Raw genomic sequence first — 14,192 nt, forward strand, 5'->3', positions numbered from 1 at the left:
AAGAGACAAAACCATGAAGCTTCTAAAAGGCAAGACAATTGGCTGGGAACCATCCACACGTGCCCAGAATTCCAGAAAGGTTACACTGCCCAGGCTGTTGAACTGTGGAGGGAGGGGGGACGCCCTAGAGACAGTGTTTCGGGACCAGAACTTATACCATGTGTGTTACATCCACTCCCCAGTAAATCTAGCCAAATAGTGGGTTTAAAGTGCTCCTAACAGAATATATTGGCGTGACGGAATGCACCCTAATAATGCACAACTATGTAAATTTATTAAAACTAAACAGCACCTTGAAAATAAGTGAACTTTCTAATATGCCAATTACACCTCAATAAAACTTTATAGGGTGGGGATTACAGAGGGGGGCAGATTTCCTGTCTTGTTCCACCTGTCATCTATCCATCCACTAGCAACCTTTTCTAGGGCTAATAATGCTCTGGAAACTAATTATTTAATTAATTAATAGGCGATTAATGATTTGCATAGTAGTATTTCCACCGATGAAAGAGAATCAAAAGCGAAAAGAAGCTCAAGAAGACAAAAGCAAAATAAAAAGAGGAAAAGCCTTATCTGTGCCAGGAGACAGTGGCTCTGTTTGAATTGCCTTCCAGCGTGATTACACATCCTAGGAAGAACAAACCAGGTCAAACCTGCCGAAGTTTATTACCATAAATTCATGGTTGCTCAGAAATTTTTTTTAAAGCTTGTTAGTAGTGATAATGATCTTGGAAGAAATAGAGGAGCAAAAGTAAACTTATAACACCACTTCCCTTTGTACATTTCCAGGACTGGGAGAATAATAGGGAATTTGGCTGCGGGTGGCCTGGGGAAGCCTAATGCCCTGGGAGTCCCAGTCACATGCCCCTCCCGGCACCACCTTCCCTGAACCTTAGCTTTCTGACTCTTCTTAGTTTCTTTGGAATATGGTTACTTTCCCAATAAGGTGGCAGGACAAGTGTCGCCTGCCTCTACTAATTCTTGGATTACTTATTCCTAGGTGTTGGTTTTCTAATCTTTGGCGTGAGTCAAATGTACCTGTGTCCTCCTTCCTGTCCAGTTTCCACTGCTTTCTTCTTGTCATAGAAATACAGATCTAACTAACTAACTAACTAACTAACTAACTAACTAACTAACTAACTCTGTGCTTAAGCTAACTCTGTGCTTTCCTGAAAATTTTTAGAATCTCCTTCTACCAAAATCAAGACAGTATCCCCAAATAGTACATTTTAGTAACACTACTATATTTTGAACATGTCATCTGGAGGCAAGATCTCTTCCGCTACTTTGCAAAGTAATCCCCAAAAACAATATGTCCTTAACATAGAGCCCTGGGGCCCCTGGGCGGCTCAGTCGGTAACCGTGTGCCCTTCGGCTCAGGTCATGATGTCAGGGTCCTGGGATGGAGCCCTGCATCCCACACCCTGCTCAGCAGGGAGTCTGCTTCTCTCTCTCCCTCTGCCTGCTGCTCCCCTACTTGTAATCTCTCTTTCTCTCTCTCTGTCAAATAAATAAAATCTTTTTTTTAAAAAAAAGAGTCCTTTTTAAACAGAAAGTATGTACATCTTAATCATTATTTTGATTTTTGATATTATAAAATAATGCGTGACATTTGTAAAAAATGTAATAATAAAGAAACTTACATCATAACAAAAGAAACCTCCCTTCATGCCTCTCAATTCTGTTTCTTGCGGGGGTAACCATTGGGAATGGCTCCATCTGTATTTGTACATGTACATAGTTCACATGGCCACACACCCACAATGTACTCATAAATTTAACTTCAACGGAGTAATTTTGTACTTTCTTGTTCACTTAACACACCGTGGCGATCTTTTCCTGCCAGTAAATATAGTTCTCAGTTCATTCTCTTTTTGTCTACTTCTGGGAATTATATTATGTGACTACCCATGATTAATGAAATAGATGGGCATTTGAGTAGTTTCTAATTTTTTGCTATGGTAAACAAGTTTCAGTGATTCTTACACTTGGAGGAGAAGCATCACAAGGCATGATGGTTACTGCCCAGTTGCCTTCCATAAAGGATGTGCCAGTTTATACCTCCATACACAATACCTAAGAATGCCTGTGTTCTCATGTGCTCAGCATTCCCAGATTTTAATCTAACTTTTCAATGTCATAATATTGATGGATAAATAAAAGAATATTCGCATTCTTCAATTCGCATTTTCCTGAATATCAGGGAAATTTAGGATGTTTTCAGAAGTTTTCAGTCATTTATATTTATCTGCCTATGCATTGCCTATATATTTCATTTTTAAGTTTTAATTTTAATTTCAGTAATTAACATATAGTGTAATGTTAGTTTCAGGTGTACAATATAGTAATTCAACAATTCCATATACCACTTGGTACGCATGACAAAAAGTGTCCTCTTTAATTCCCATCACCTACTTAGCCCATCCTCCCACTCATCTCCTCTCTGGTAACCATCTATTTGCTCTCTACAGTTAAGAATCTGGGGTTCCTGGGTGGCTCAGTCAGTTGAGCTCCTAACTCTCTGTTTTGTCTTAGGTTATGATCTCGGGGTCATGAGATCAAGCCCTGCATTGGGCTCCATGCTTGGAAAGGAGTCTGCTTGAGGTTCTCTCTCCCCTTCCTCCACCCCTCCCCCCACCCATGCACATGCTCTGTAAATAAATGAATAAATAAAATCTTTTTTTTTTAAAGAATCTGTTTCTTTATTTGTCTCTCCCTCTTTCCCCCCCTCTGCTCATTTGTATTGTTTCTTAAATTCCACATATGAGTGAAATCACATGGTACTTGTCTTTTTTCGACTGACTTACTTCACTTAGCATTATACTCCCTAGATCCATCCAAGTCATTGCCAATGGCCAGATTTCATTCTTTTTTATGGATGAATAATATTCCATTGTGTATATTGCCTCTGCATTTTTTTACTCCTTTCTCTTACTTCTTGACTCACATGGGTTTATAGAAATGCTATAAAGTCGGCCTCATTATCAATTCTTTAGGTGAAAATATTTTCTCCTACTCTATAGTGTGTCATTTTACGTTGCTATACAATTTACAGGTTTTTTTAAATTTTTTTATTTAAATTCAATTTGCCAACATATAGTATAACACCCAGTGCTCATCCCGTTAAGTGCCCTCCTCAGTGTCCATCACCCAGTTACCCTATCCCCCCCATCCACCTCCCCTTCCACAACCCTTTGTTTCCCGGAGTTAGGAGTCTCTCATGGGTTGTCTCCCTCTCTAATATTTCCCACTCAGTTCCCTTCCTTTGCCTTATAATCCCTTTCACTATTTCTTATATTCCCCATATGAGTGAAACCGTATGATGATTGTCCTTCTCTGATTGACTTACTTCACTCAGCATAATACCCGCCAGTTCCATCCACGTTGAAGCAAATAGTAGGTATTCATCTCTTCTGATGGCTGAGTAATATTCCATTGTATACATAGACCACATCTTCTTTATCCATTCATCTTTCAATGGACACCGAGGCTTCTTCCACATTTTCGCTATCGTGGACATTGCTGCTATAAACATTGGGGTACAGGTATCCCACCGCTTCACTACATCATCTCTTTGGGGTAAATCCCCAGTAGTGCAATTGCTGGGATGTAGGGTAGCTCTATTTTTAACTCTTTGAGGAACCTCCACACAGTTTTCCAGAGTGGCTGCACCAGTTCACATTCCCACCAACAATACAGGAGGGTTCCCCTTTCTCCACATTCTCTCCAACATTTGTCACTTCCTGTCTTGTTAATTTTCCCCATTCTCACTGGGGTGAGGTGGTATCTCATTGTGGTTTGGATTTGTATTTCCCTGATGGCAAGTGATGCGGAGCATTTTCTCATGTGCATGTTGGCCATGTCTATGTCTTCCTCTGTGAAATTTCTGTTCATGTCTTTGGCCTATTTCATGATTGGAGTGTTTGTTTCTTTGCTGTTGAGTTTGATAAGTTCTTTATAGATCTTGGATACTAGCCCTTTATCTGATAGGTCATTTGCAAATATCTTCTCCCATTCTGTAGGTTGTCTTTTAGTTTTGGTGACTGTTTCTTTTGCTGTGCAGAAGCTTTTTATCTTGATTAAGTCCCAATAATTCATTTTTGCTTTTGTTTCTCTTGCCTTCATAGATGTATCTTGCAAGAAGTTGCTGTGGCCAAGTTCAAAAAGGGTGTTGCCTGTGTTCTCCTCTAGGATTTGGATGGATTCTTCTCTCACATTTAGATCTTTCAACCACTTTGAGTTTATCTTTGAGTATGGTGTAAGAGAATGGTCCAGTTTCATTCTTCTGCACGTGGCTGTCCAATTTTTCCAGCACCATTTATTGAAGAGACGGTCCTTTTTCCAGTGGATATCCTTTCCTGCTTTCTCGAATATCGGTTGACCAGAGTTGAGGGCCCATTTGCGGATTCTCTACTCTGTTCCATTGACCTATGTGTCTGTTTTTGTGCCAGTACCACACTGTCTTGATGATCACAGCTTTGTAGTATGGTTTGAAGTCAGGCATTGTGATTCCCCTGGCATTTTTTTTCAATATTCCTCGAGCTATTCAGGGTCTTTTCTGATTCCCCACAAATCTTGAGATTATTTGTCTCAACTCTGTGAAGAAAGTCCATGGTATTTTGATAGCAATTGTACTGAAAATGCAAATTGCCCTGGGTAGCATAGACATTTTCACAATATTTATTCTTCCAATCCATGAGCATGGAATGTTTTTCCATCTCTTTGTGTCTTTCTCAATTTCTTTCAGAAGCGATCTGTAGTTTTTAGGGTATAGATCCTTTACCTCTTTGGTTAGGTTTATTCCTAGATATCTTATGCTTTTGGGTGCAATTGTAAATGGGATTGATTCCTAAATTTCTCTTTCTTCAGTGTCAATGGTAGTGTATAGAAATGCCACTGATTTATGTGCATTGGTTTTCTATCCTGCCACATTGCTGAACTGCTGTATGAGCTCTAGCAATCTTGGAGCAATCTTGGGATGGAGTCTTTTGGGTTTTCTACGTACAATATCATGTTGTATGCAAAGAAAGAGAGTATGACTTCTTGGCCAATTTGAATGCCTTTTATTTCTTTAGGTTTTCTGATTTCTGAGGCAAGGCCTTCTAGTACTATGTTGAATAATAGTGGTGAGAGTGGACATTCCTGTTGAGTTTTTCCCCACTGAGAATGATATTCACTGTGGGCTTTTCATAAATGGCTTTTAAGATATTGAAGAATGTTCCCTCTATCCCTACCCTTTGAAGAGTTTTAATCAGGAATGGATGCTGTATTTTGTCAAATGCTTTCTCTGCATCTATTGAGAGAATCCTATGGTTCTTGTTTCTTCTTTTGTTGATGTGATCTATCATGTTGATTGTTTTACAAGTGTTGAACCACCCTTGCATTCCAGGGATAAATCCCACTTGGTCATGGTGCATAATCCTCTTAATGTACTGTTGGATCCTATTGGCTAGTATCTTAGTGAGAATTTTTGCATCTGTGTTCATCAGGGATATTGGTCTATAATTCTTTTTGGTGGGGTTTTTGTCTGGTTTTGGAATCAAGGGAATGCTGGCCTCATAAAACAGGTTTGGAAATATTCACTCCCTTTCTATCCTTCAAAACAGCTTTAGTAGAATAGGCATAATTTCTTCTTTAAATATTTGATAGAATTCCCCTGGGAAGCCATTTGGCCCTGGACTTCTGTGTCTTGAGAGGGTTTGAATGACTACTTCAATTTACTCACAGGTTATTAGCCTGTTCAGGTTTCCTATTTCTTCCTGTTCCAGTTTTGGTAATTTTTAGTTTTCCAGAAATGCATCCATTTCTTCTAGATTGCGTAATTTGTTGGCATATAGTTGCTCATAAGATGTTTTTAAGATCATTTTTATTTCCTTGGTATTGGTTGTGATCTCTCCTCTTTCATTTTTGATTTTACTAATTTGAGTCTTTTCTCTTTTCTTTTCAATAAGGCTGGCTAGGGGTGTATCTACCTTATTAGTTCTTTCAGAGAACCAGCTCCTGGTTTTGTTGATCTGTTCTACAGTTTGTCTGGTCTCTATTTCATTGAGTTCTGCTCTAATCTTTATTATCTCTCTTCTGCTTGGTTTAGGCTTTATTTGCTGTTCTTTCTCCAGTTCCTTGAGGTGCAAGGTTAGCTTGTGTGTTTGAGTTTTTTCCATATTTTTGAGGGAGGCTTGTATTGTGATGTATTTCCCTCTTAGGACCACTTTTGCTCTATCCCAAAGATTTTGAATGGTTGTATTTTCATTTTCATTAGTTTCCATGAATCTTTTTAATTCTTCTCTAATTTCCTGGTTGACCCATTCATCTTTTAGAAGGATGCTCTTTAACTTCCATGTGTTTGAGTTTCTTTCAAATGTCTTCTTGGGACTGAGTTCTAATTACAAAGCACTGTGGTCTGAAAATATGCAGGAGACAATTCCAATCTTTTGGTATCAGTTGAGACCTGATTTGTGACCCAGTATGTAGTCTATTCTGGAGAAAGTTCCATGTGCACTTGAGAAGAATGTGTATTCAGTTGTGTATATATCCATGAAATCTGTTTGGTTCAGTGTATATTCAAGGCCCCTGTTGTTTTGATTATGTTCTGCTTAGAAGATCTATCTGTCATTTGCTGAGAGTGCTATGTTGAAGTCTCCTACTGTTAGTGTATTATCTAAGTATCTCTTTACTTTGTTTATTAATTGAGTGATATACTTGGCAGCTCCCACATTAGAGGCATAAATATTCATGATTGTTAGGTCCTCTTGTTGGATAAACCCTTTGAGTATGATATAGTGTCCCTCTTCATCTCTTACTACAGTCCTTGGGATAAACTCTAACTGATATGAGGATTGCTACCCTAGCTTTCTTTTGAGGACCATTTGATTGGTAAATGGTTCTCTGCCCCTTCATTTTCAGGCTGTAGGTGTCCTTAGGTCTAAAATGAGTCTCTTGTAGACAGCACATAGATGGGTCTTGCTTTTTTATCCAGTCCAATACACTGTGTCTTTTGATGAGATCATTTAGCCCATTCACGTTCAGAGTACCAATTGAAAGATATGAATATAGTGTTATCAAATTGCCTATACAGTTCCTGTTTTGTGGATTGCTCCCTCTTTCTTTTACAGAGTCTCCCTTAATATTTCTTGCAGAGTCAGTTTGGTGGTCACATATTCCTTCAGTTTCTGCCTATCTTAGAAGATCTTTATCTCTCCTTCTATTCTGAATAACAACTTTGTTGGATAAAGTATTCTTGGCTGCATGTTCTTCTCATTTAGAACCCTGAATATATCCTTCCAGCTCTTTTTGGCCTGCCAGGTCTCTGTGGAGAGGTCTGCTGTTAATCTGATATTTCTCCCCATATAAATTAGGGATCTCTTGTCTCTTACTGCCTTAAGGATCTTCTCTTTATCTTTGGAATTTGCAAGTTTCACTATTATATGTCAGAGTGTTGAATGTTTTTATTGATTTTTTTTGGTGGGGGTAAACCTCTCTACCTCTTGGATCTGAATGCCTGTTTCCTTCCTCAGATTAGGGAAATTCTCAGCCATGATTTGTTCAAATATACTTTGTGGTCCTCTCTCTTTCTCAGCTTCTGGAATCCCAATTAGATGTATATTCTTCTTTCTCAAGCTATCATTTATTTCTCTAAGCCTTTCCTTGTGGGCTCTTAATTGTTTTTCTCTTTTTTTTTTTCTCAGCTTCCTTCCTTTCCATCAACTTGTATTCTATGTCACTCACTCTGTCTTCTACCTCATTAACCCTAGCATTTATAGCATCCAGTTTGGATTTCAGCTCAAAAAAATTTTAATTTCGGCCTGATTAAATCTCAATTATGCAGTAAAGAAGTCTCTAGAGTCCTTTACATTTTTTCCAGAGCCACCAGTAATTTTGCAATTTTCTTCTGAATTGAATTTCTGACATCATATTTAAATCTACATTCCATAACTCTGTGGCAGAGAGTATTGCTTCCGGTTCTTTCTTTTGTGGTGAATTCCTCCTTCTAGTCATTTTGACCAGTGCAAAGTGGCTATATGAGTGAGCTGAGTCAAAAATATCAACCATGACCTAAATAAAATACACCCTAGATGATTCTGAAGAGGTCAGAGACCAGAAAATAAAAGAAAAAGAACAGGGATGCCTTGGTGGCTCAGCAGATGGGCGGCTGCCTTCAGCTCAGGTTGTGATCCTGAGATCCGGGACCAAGTCCCACATCAGGCTCCTGCAAGGGGCCTGCTTCTTCCTCTGCCTATGTCTCTGCCTCTCTCTCTCTCTCTCATGAATAAATAAATAAATATTTTTAAAAAGAAAGAAAAAGAAGAAAAGAACAACGTGAAACAAAAGGACCACTAAAGTGAAAAACAAATTTTAAAACAAAGTAGTAAAAATAAAAAGCCAAAAACAAAGAAGAAGGAAAAAAAAGAGAAGAAAAGAAGAGTTGGGGGGAGAATGGTGGTGGTGAGGAAGTGGTAGTGGAGGGAGAATGTAGTCTCCATGAGGGGACCTAGAGGGTGATCTTGTTGGTTCTGAGTGTATTTTGTTCTGTATGTTAGAAGATGCTCAATTCCAAATTTATATAAACCAGCAATACTTATATATAAAGACCCAACATCGACCACAAAAACATAAACAAGATAAAGGGGGGGGGGCAGAATGGAAAGGAAGAGAGAATATAATCTCACAGAATGAATCAATACAGTGTTCCACCTGGTTCTGGGTGTATATTGATCGTGTGTTAGCAGGTACTAACTTCCACCATTGCAAAACAAAATGAGACAGAGAAAACAAAAAGCAAAAATCCATATCTTGTATATCTACCAAAATTAAATTGAATAGGTTGAAGGAAATCCAGAAGTGAAAAATATATCTAAGACATGTAGAGTGTAGAGGATGTAGGGGATCCTACATCCCCTTGAATTAATTAAATTGAATAGGTTGAAGGAAATCCAGAAGTGAAAAATATATCTAAGACATGTAGAGTGTAGAGGATGTAGGGGATCCCTGAGCAGTGTAGCGCCTGCCTTCGATCCAGGGCATGATTCTGGAGTCCTGGGATCGAGTCCCGCATCAGGCTCCCTGCATGGAGCCTGCTTCTCCCTCTGCCTGTGTTTCTGTCTCTCTCTCTCTCTGTCTCTCTCTGTGTGTCTCTCACGAATAAATAAATAAAATCTTAAAAAAAAAGACATGTAATTGTAGAAATATGAAAATCAAAAAGGAAAAAACTTAAAAATGAAGAGTTGGTAAAATATTATAGTTTAGGTGGGAAAAGAGAAAAAATATTGGAAATTTTTAACCTGATATAAAAATGAGTTATAATGAAAAGGGGGAAAAAGGGACCCTCTAGTTCTAAATACTATTTCCCCTCAGTCCTGGAGCTTTCCAGTGCTGCTTGGTCAAGAACTTGCTCTTCCCTGTGCTTCCAGCTGGGCTTCTGGGGGAGGGGCCTGCTGTGCTGATTCTCAGGTGTGTGCACCTGGGGAAGCTGCCCCGCCCCCTGCCAGGTGCACAGCTCAGTGGGAGCTGTTTACCCGGGGAGGCCTCTGTTCCCTGGCGGCCCTGACCCTTCCAGGCACAGGGTGACACCAAGAGGGACAACACCACTGGCGGCGGCCAGCTCTCCAGCCCTGGAGTCAGCTCCCGCAGTAACCACCGCAGCTCCCAGTGCACACTGGCCTGGATGCTCCAGGGGCGGGGAGCACTGATCTGCACAGCTTGGGGGTACCCGGCGGCAGGACCGTCCTCGCTGTCCTGTGCCCTCCCCACCTCCGCCTGTCCCGGGGAGCGCAGGATCCGCAGCTGTGTCTGCCCGGCGCCCTGGGATCCGGGCCCTGTGGACCCGCGCTCCCAGGGACCACCGCTCCGTAAGAACGGAGGACAGCCGCCTCTGGCCGTTAGCAGCCTCTGGGGTAAAGGACAGCCGCCTCTGGCCCATCCCCTTTCGCCTGCTAGTCATGGGGCCCCTCCCCCACTTTATTTCTTTTTCTTTTCCTTTTTTTCTTTGTCTGCCTTCCTACCTTGTTAGAAGTGAAAACCCTTCTCTCTGTAGCTTCCAGCTGTTCTCTCTTTAAATCTCAGGTTGGATTTGTAGGTGTTCAGGATGTTTTGAAAGTTATCCAGGTGAGTTGGTGGGGCCGGGTGAGCTGAGGACCCTACCCTCCACCACTTTGCCAGTCCTCTTTACAATTTACAGTTTTGATGTATGTAGTCAAATGAAGAATTGAAGGGGTTCCCTTGCCTAGCCCCAAACCACAAAATAGTTGTCCTATATTACCTTTCAGTACTGTCATTGTTTTGTTTTTGTGTCAAGACTCTTTGTCCACCTGGATGCCCCATGTCCTATTTCCATGGTCTGTTTGTTTACTGACTTGGAGTTGCTCAGGGTTTCTGTTGGGAAGAAGGATTCTTTTCTGCAATGCCTTACCCAGGTGTGTTTTAGGTTAAGCTATCTTTTGCTCTGGTTTTTAAAAATGAGACCCATCTGCTTACTAACCTCTAGTTCATGCTCACTGGTAGTCCCTTTCTTTCTCTAAGCACTGCTATGTTTTTATTCACATTTTTATATCTTCCCTTTTTTTTTCAGTGGAATTTTGGAAGAAAATAGGATATAAATGCATATACTCAGTCTCCCGTCTTACATGGAAATCTTCTTGTGTCTGTATGCTCTAAGAAACATTTTTATTGGGAAATACAAATATGTATGTAATGGAAACTTTGGAAAATACAAAAAGAAAGAAAAAAAAATTCCACTATTTGAAAATAAAAGAATGCTAAGATATTGGTGAACTCACTTCCAGCATTTCTAATGCATTATAATGAAAATTGCCAGAAAAATTGAATCACATACATTTAGTCTTACACTATGCTTTCTAAACCAACATTATGTAAAGAGTATTTTCCTATGCTCTTAAAACACATGGTTTTATAAAGAATGGTTGTAGAGCATGCCATCTGTGTATACTTGTCAGAAACTGACATTTGTTTTTTTTTAATTTTTATTTTATTTTATTTTATTTTATTTCATTTTATTTATGATAGGCACACAGTGAGAGAGAGGGAGGCAGAGACACAGGAAGAGGGAGAAGCAGGCTCCATGCACCGGGAGCCCAACGTGGGACTTGATCCCGGGTCTCCAGGATCGTGCCCTGGGCCAAAGGCAGGCGCCAAACCACTGCACCACCCAGGGATCCCTTGTTTTTTACTGACCTACTTATTTCCAGAAAGAGTAATACAGGATTCAATACAACCAAAAGTCTCCCTTCCAGCCCATGACTCCATTGGCCAATTTCCCTTCCTGGACTCAACAAATGAGACCTGATTATTTGGTAAAGATAAAATCCCATTGGTAGAACTTGGTGTGAGGTATAAACCTTTCTAGCTCTTGATACATACTTGCTCTCCAGCAATGTATAAATAACACCACCCCCTTAGGAAGACATGCTCTTTTTTTCTAATATTTGTCACTTTGGAAAGCAAGACACATTTTACTACTCATTTTGCTAAGAATGAAGTTAGAGCCTGTTTTCCTCTGTTCATTAGCCTAGTCTACATCTTCCATCATTTCATGGCTTTTCCTAGCCTTTACCACAAAGGACCTTTTAAAAATACTTTCTTATCTTTCAGGATCATGGTCAATCCACTGAGTCCTCACTTTGAGTCAAATTGGGGTCTTCTCCGAACCCAAAGATTTCTATTTCCCTTAATCACATCATTTATGAAACTGCCACTGCTTTACATTCATATTTTGTTTTAATGGGATTTCTGATAATGCTTGAGATTTCTTTCCTGAGCTCTGCCCTGAACTTCTCACCAGAAAGAAGAGTGACAGCTCAGAATGTTGCTCAGAGAAAAACATGAAGGGTTCAGAGGCTGGTGTTTTCCATTGGCTGCCCATGTGACCTCTTGCAGGCACATGGTGTGAGCAGGGCCCATGATTGACTAGTCTGCGCCAGAGTTCTCACCACACCTAGGTGGTGCCCACCTCCCCACTTTGGCCCATTCTGTCTCCGAAGTCTGGAAGGCCCTTCCAGTGACCTCTCCTTGTGAAAACTAGTTAGGTCCTAGGTGCAATTCTATGCACCAGGAGCAAGCAGTGCATATCTGTTGTTGAAAAACCAACAGGGAAAAAAAAACAAAAAACAAAAAACAAAACAATAGGGGCCACATTGAAAACTCCCCAAGTAGACAAAACCAGTTTAGTCATAGGAGCAAAATTTAATTTAGCTTATTTTGTAAGGCTAACTTGACCTGGGTTGTTTCTCGCTTATACCTCGAAGCTTAAACTGCTTCTTAAGGTTGATATGTGGTACCCACTGGCCAATTTCCTATCATTTAAGAAAACTCTAATATTACAACCAGTCACAGTGAAAAATAACCGGTCACTGCTTTGTCACTATATAAGCTGCTTTACCTTGAGACTCATTCTATGTTTTGGGTTGAGTGCTCCCAGTCTGCAAACTTCCTGGTGTGTGTGCAATAAACTTTTACTAATTACTAGTTCAGTGATACATTGGTTTGATGTCTATTATTTCTGAACTTTTGGCACTGACCTTCACACATGTGCAGTTCATGAGTGAGTCTCCCCCTTGCTCCCAAAAGCTCTGCAGTTCTCCAGAGCCATACACCCAGCCCTGCACAGCACATGCCTCTACGCAATGATTGCTCACCTGCCCCTTTCACCTTCAGATAGCACAGCTATGCACTTTGCTCTACTCACCACAGCTTGCAGAACACCAGTAACATGCTGAAATGACACTCAAGGCTCTTCCCTCCACCCACTTTTCAAGGCGTATACAACCTACCTGTTCCTTCTCACAGCCAAGTAAAAAACAAATTCACATTCCTCACATACCAGTTGGCTAATCTGCTCTCCTTTGAGCTTTTACCACTTCTGTGTCCTTCCCAACCTTTGGTGGGAAGTCTTGTCCTGACTCCCTGGGTTTCTTTCAACACTCCATCATTTATTAATATTCCAGCTCCCTATGCCATCCAACACACCCCACCCTGTATTATAAGCATTTCAGCAGTGATTTACCCTACGTTAGAGGCTCAGCTAATAAACCGAACATCTTTTTTTTTTTTTTTTTTTTTTTCTGGACAGATGCGGCATTGCTGTATCTTCTAGATCTTTGTACACAGGTGTTCAGTGAACACTCTGGTTGGACCAGAGTACAGTGTTGACTTTTTCTCAACCTCATCTCCTTGGAACAAGCTTCGCCCTCCCCTACTTCTAGGCCTCCTGCCAGTGCCGCACCCACTTGGACCCAGCACCCCGCCTGCCTTCCAAGCTGTGTTCCCACACCCACACTCCTTACAGCCATGGGGCCAGGGAAGCTGTTGACCTTGATCCCAACTGCAGGAATCTGATTCTGCTGGGGAACTCCTCCTTTCTGCCCTGCTCTGCAAGCTGCAGAGAACTGACCTGGTTCCCAGAGCGTGCTCCCTGTCCCCCAGCCAAGGACTCCTGCACCTGCCTCCTTTCCTACCCTCCTCCTGGGCTGTGCTTTGGAAACTTTTTTTTTTTAATTTTTATTTATTATTTATGATAGTCACAGAGAGAGAGAGAGGCAGAGACACAGGCAGAGGGAGAAGCAGGCTCCATGCACCGGGAGCCCGACGTGGGACTTGATCCCGGGTCTCCAGGATCGCGCCCTGGGCCAAAGGCAGGCGCCAAACCGCTGCGCCACCCAGGGATCCCTGGAAACTTTTTAAATGCTGATACCTGGGCCCCTTCCAACTCAGAAATTCTGATTTAATTATGTGGGATGCAGCCTGGATACCAGACATTTCCAAACTCCAGGGATGATTCTTCAAACTGAAATCCCAGCGCCTGTGTCCAGCCATAACGATAGGATATCCCCGGGCTAGTGGCCTGGAGGAAAAAGGAAGGAAAAGGAAAGAAGGAAAAGGAAGGAAGGAAGGAGGGAGGAAGGAGGGAGGGAGGGAAGGAGGGAAGGAAGGAAGGGAGGAAGGGAGGAAGGGAGGAAGAAGGGAAAAAGAAGGAAGGAGGGAGAGAGGGAAGGGAGGGAGGGAGGAAAGGAGGAGGGAAGGAAGGAAGGAGGGAACAGAGGAGGGAGGGAGGGAAGGAGGGAAGGATGGAAGGAAGGAAGGAAGGGAGGAGGGAAGGGAGGGGGAAGGGAGGGAGGGGAGAAAGACGGAAGGGAGGAAAGGAGGAGGGAAGGAAGGAAGGAAGGAAGGAAGGAAGGAAGGAA

General features: G+C 41.5%; 1 protein-coding gene across 1 annotated transcript; it reads left to right on the forward strand.

The window, feature by feature from the left end:
• The first annotated feature begins 9,491 nt into the window (after positions 1 to 9,491).
• LOC144300243 (uncharacterized) lies at positions 9,492 to 12,443 on the forward strand. Its single transcript, XM_077876146.1, has 4 exons — positions 9,492 to 9,890; positions 10,060 to 10,101; positions 10,292 to 10,409; positions 10,565 to 12,443. Exons 1-4 carry the CDS (start codon positions 9,662 to 9,664, stop codon positions 10,590 to 10,592), a joined length of 417 nt encoding a protein of 138 aa, XP_077732272.1. The 5' UTR covers positions 9,492 to 9,661; the 3' UTR covers positions 10,593 to 12,443.
• The last annotated feature ends 1,749 nt before the right edge of the window (positions 12,444 to 14,192 follow it).

This window comes from Canis aureus, chromosome 28 (genome assembly GCF_053574225.1).
Source record: "Canis aureus isolate CA01 chromosome 28, VMU_Caureus_v.1.0, whole genome shotgun sequence".
NCBI lineage: Eukaryota > Metazoa > Chordata > Mammalia > Carnivora > Canidae > Canis > Canis aureus.

Excerpts from the sequence above, each read along its gene's own strand:
- LOC144300243 (XM_077876146.1), top strand. The coding sequence starts at position 9,662 with ATGCTCCAGGGGCGGGGAGCACTGATCTGCACAGCTTGGGGGTACCCG. Across the intron at positions 9,891-10,059 it reads GGCCGTTAGCAGCCTCTGGG|GTTGGATTTGTAGGTGTTCA; the intron begins GTAAAGGACAGC and ends TTTAAATCTCAG. Across the intron at positions 10,410-10,564 it reads TTCTGCAATGCCTTACCCAG|TGGAATTTTGGAAGAAAATA; the intron begins GTGTGTTTTAGG and ends TTTTTTTTTCAG.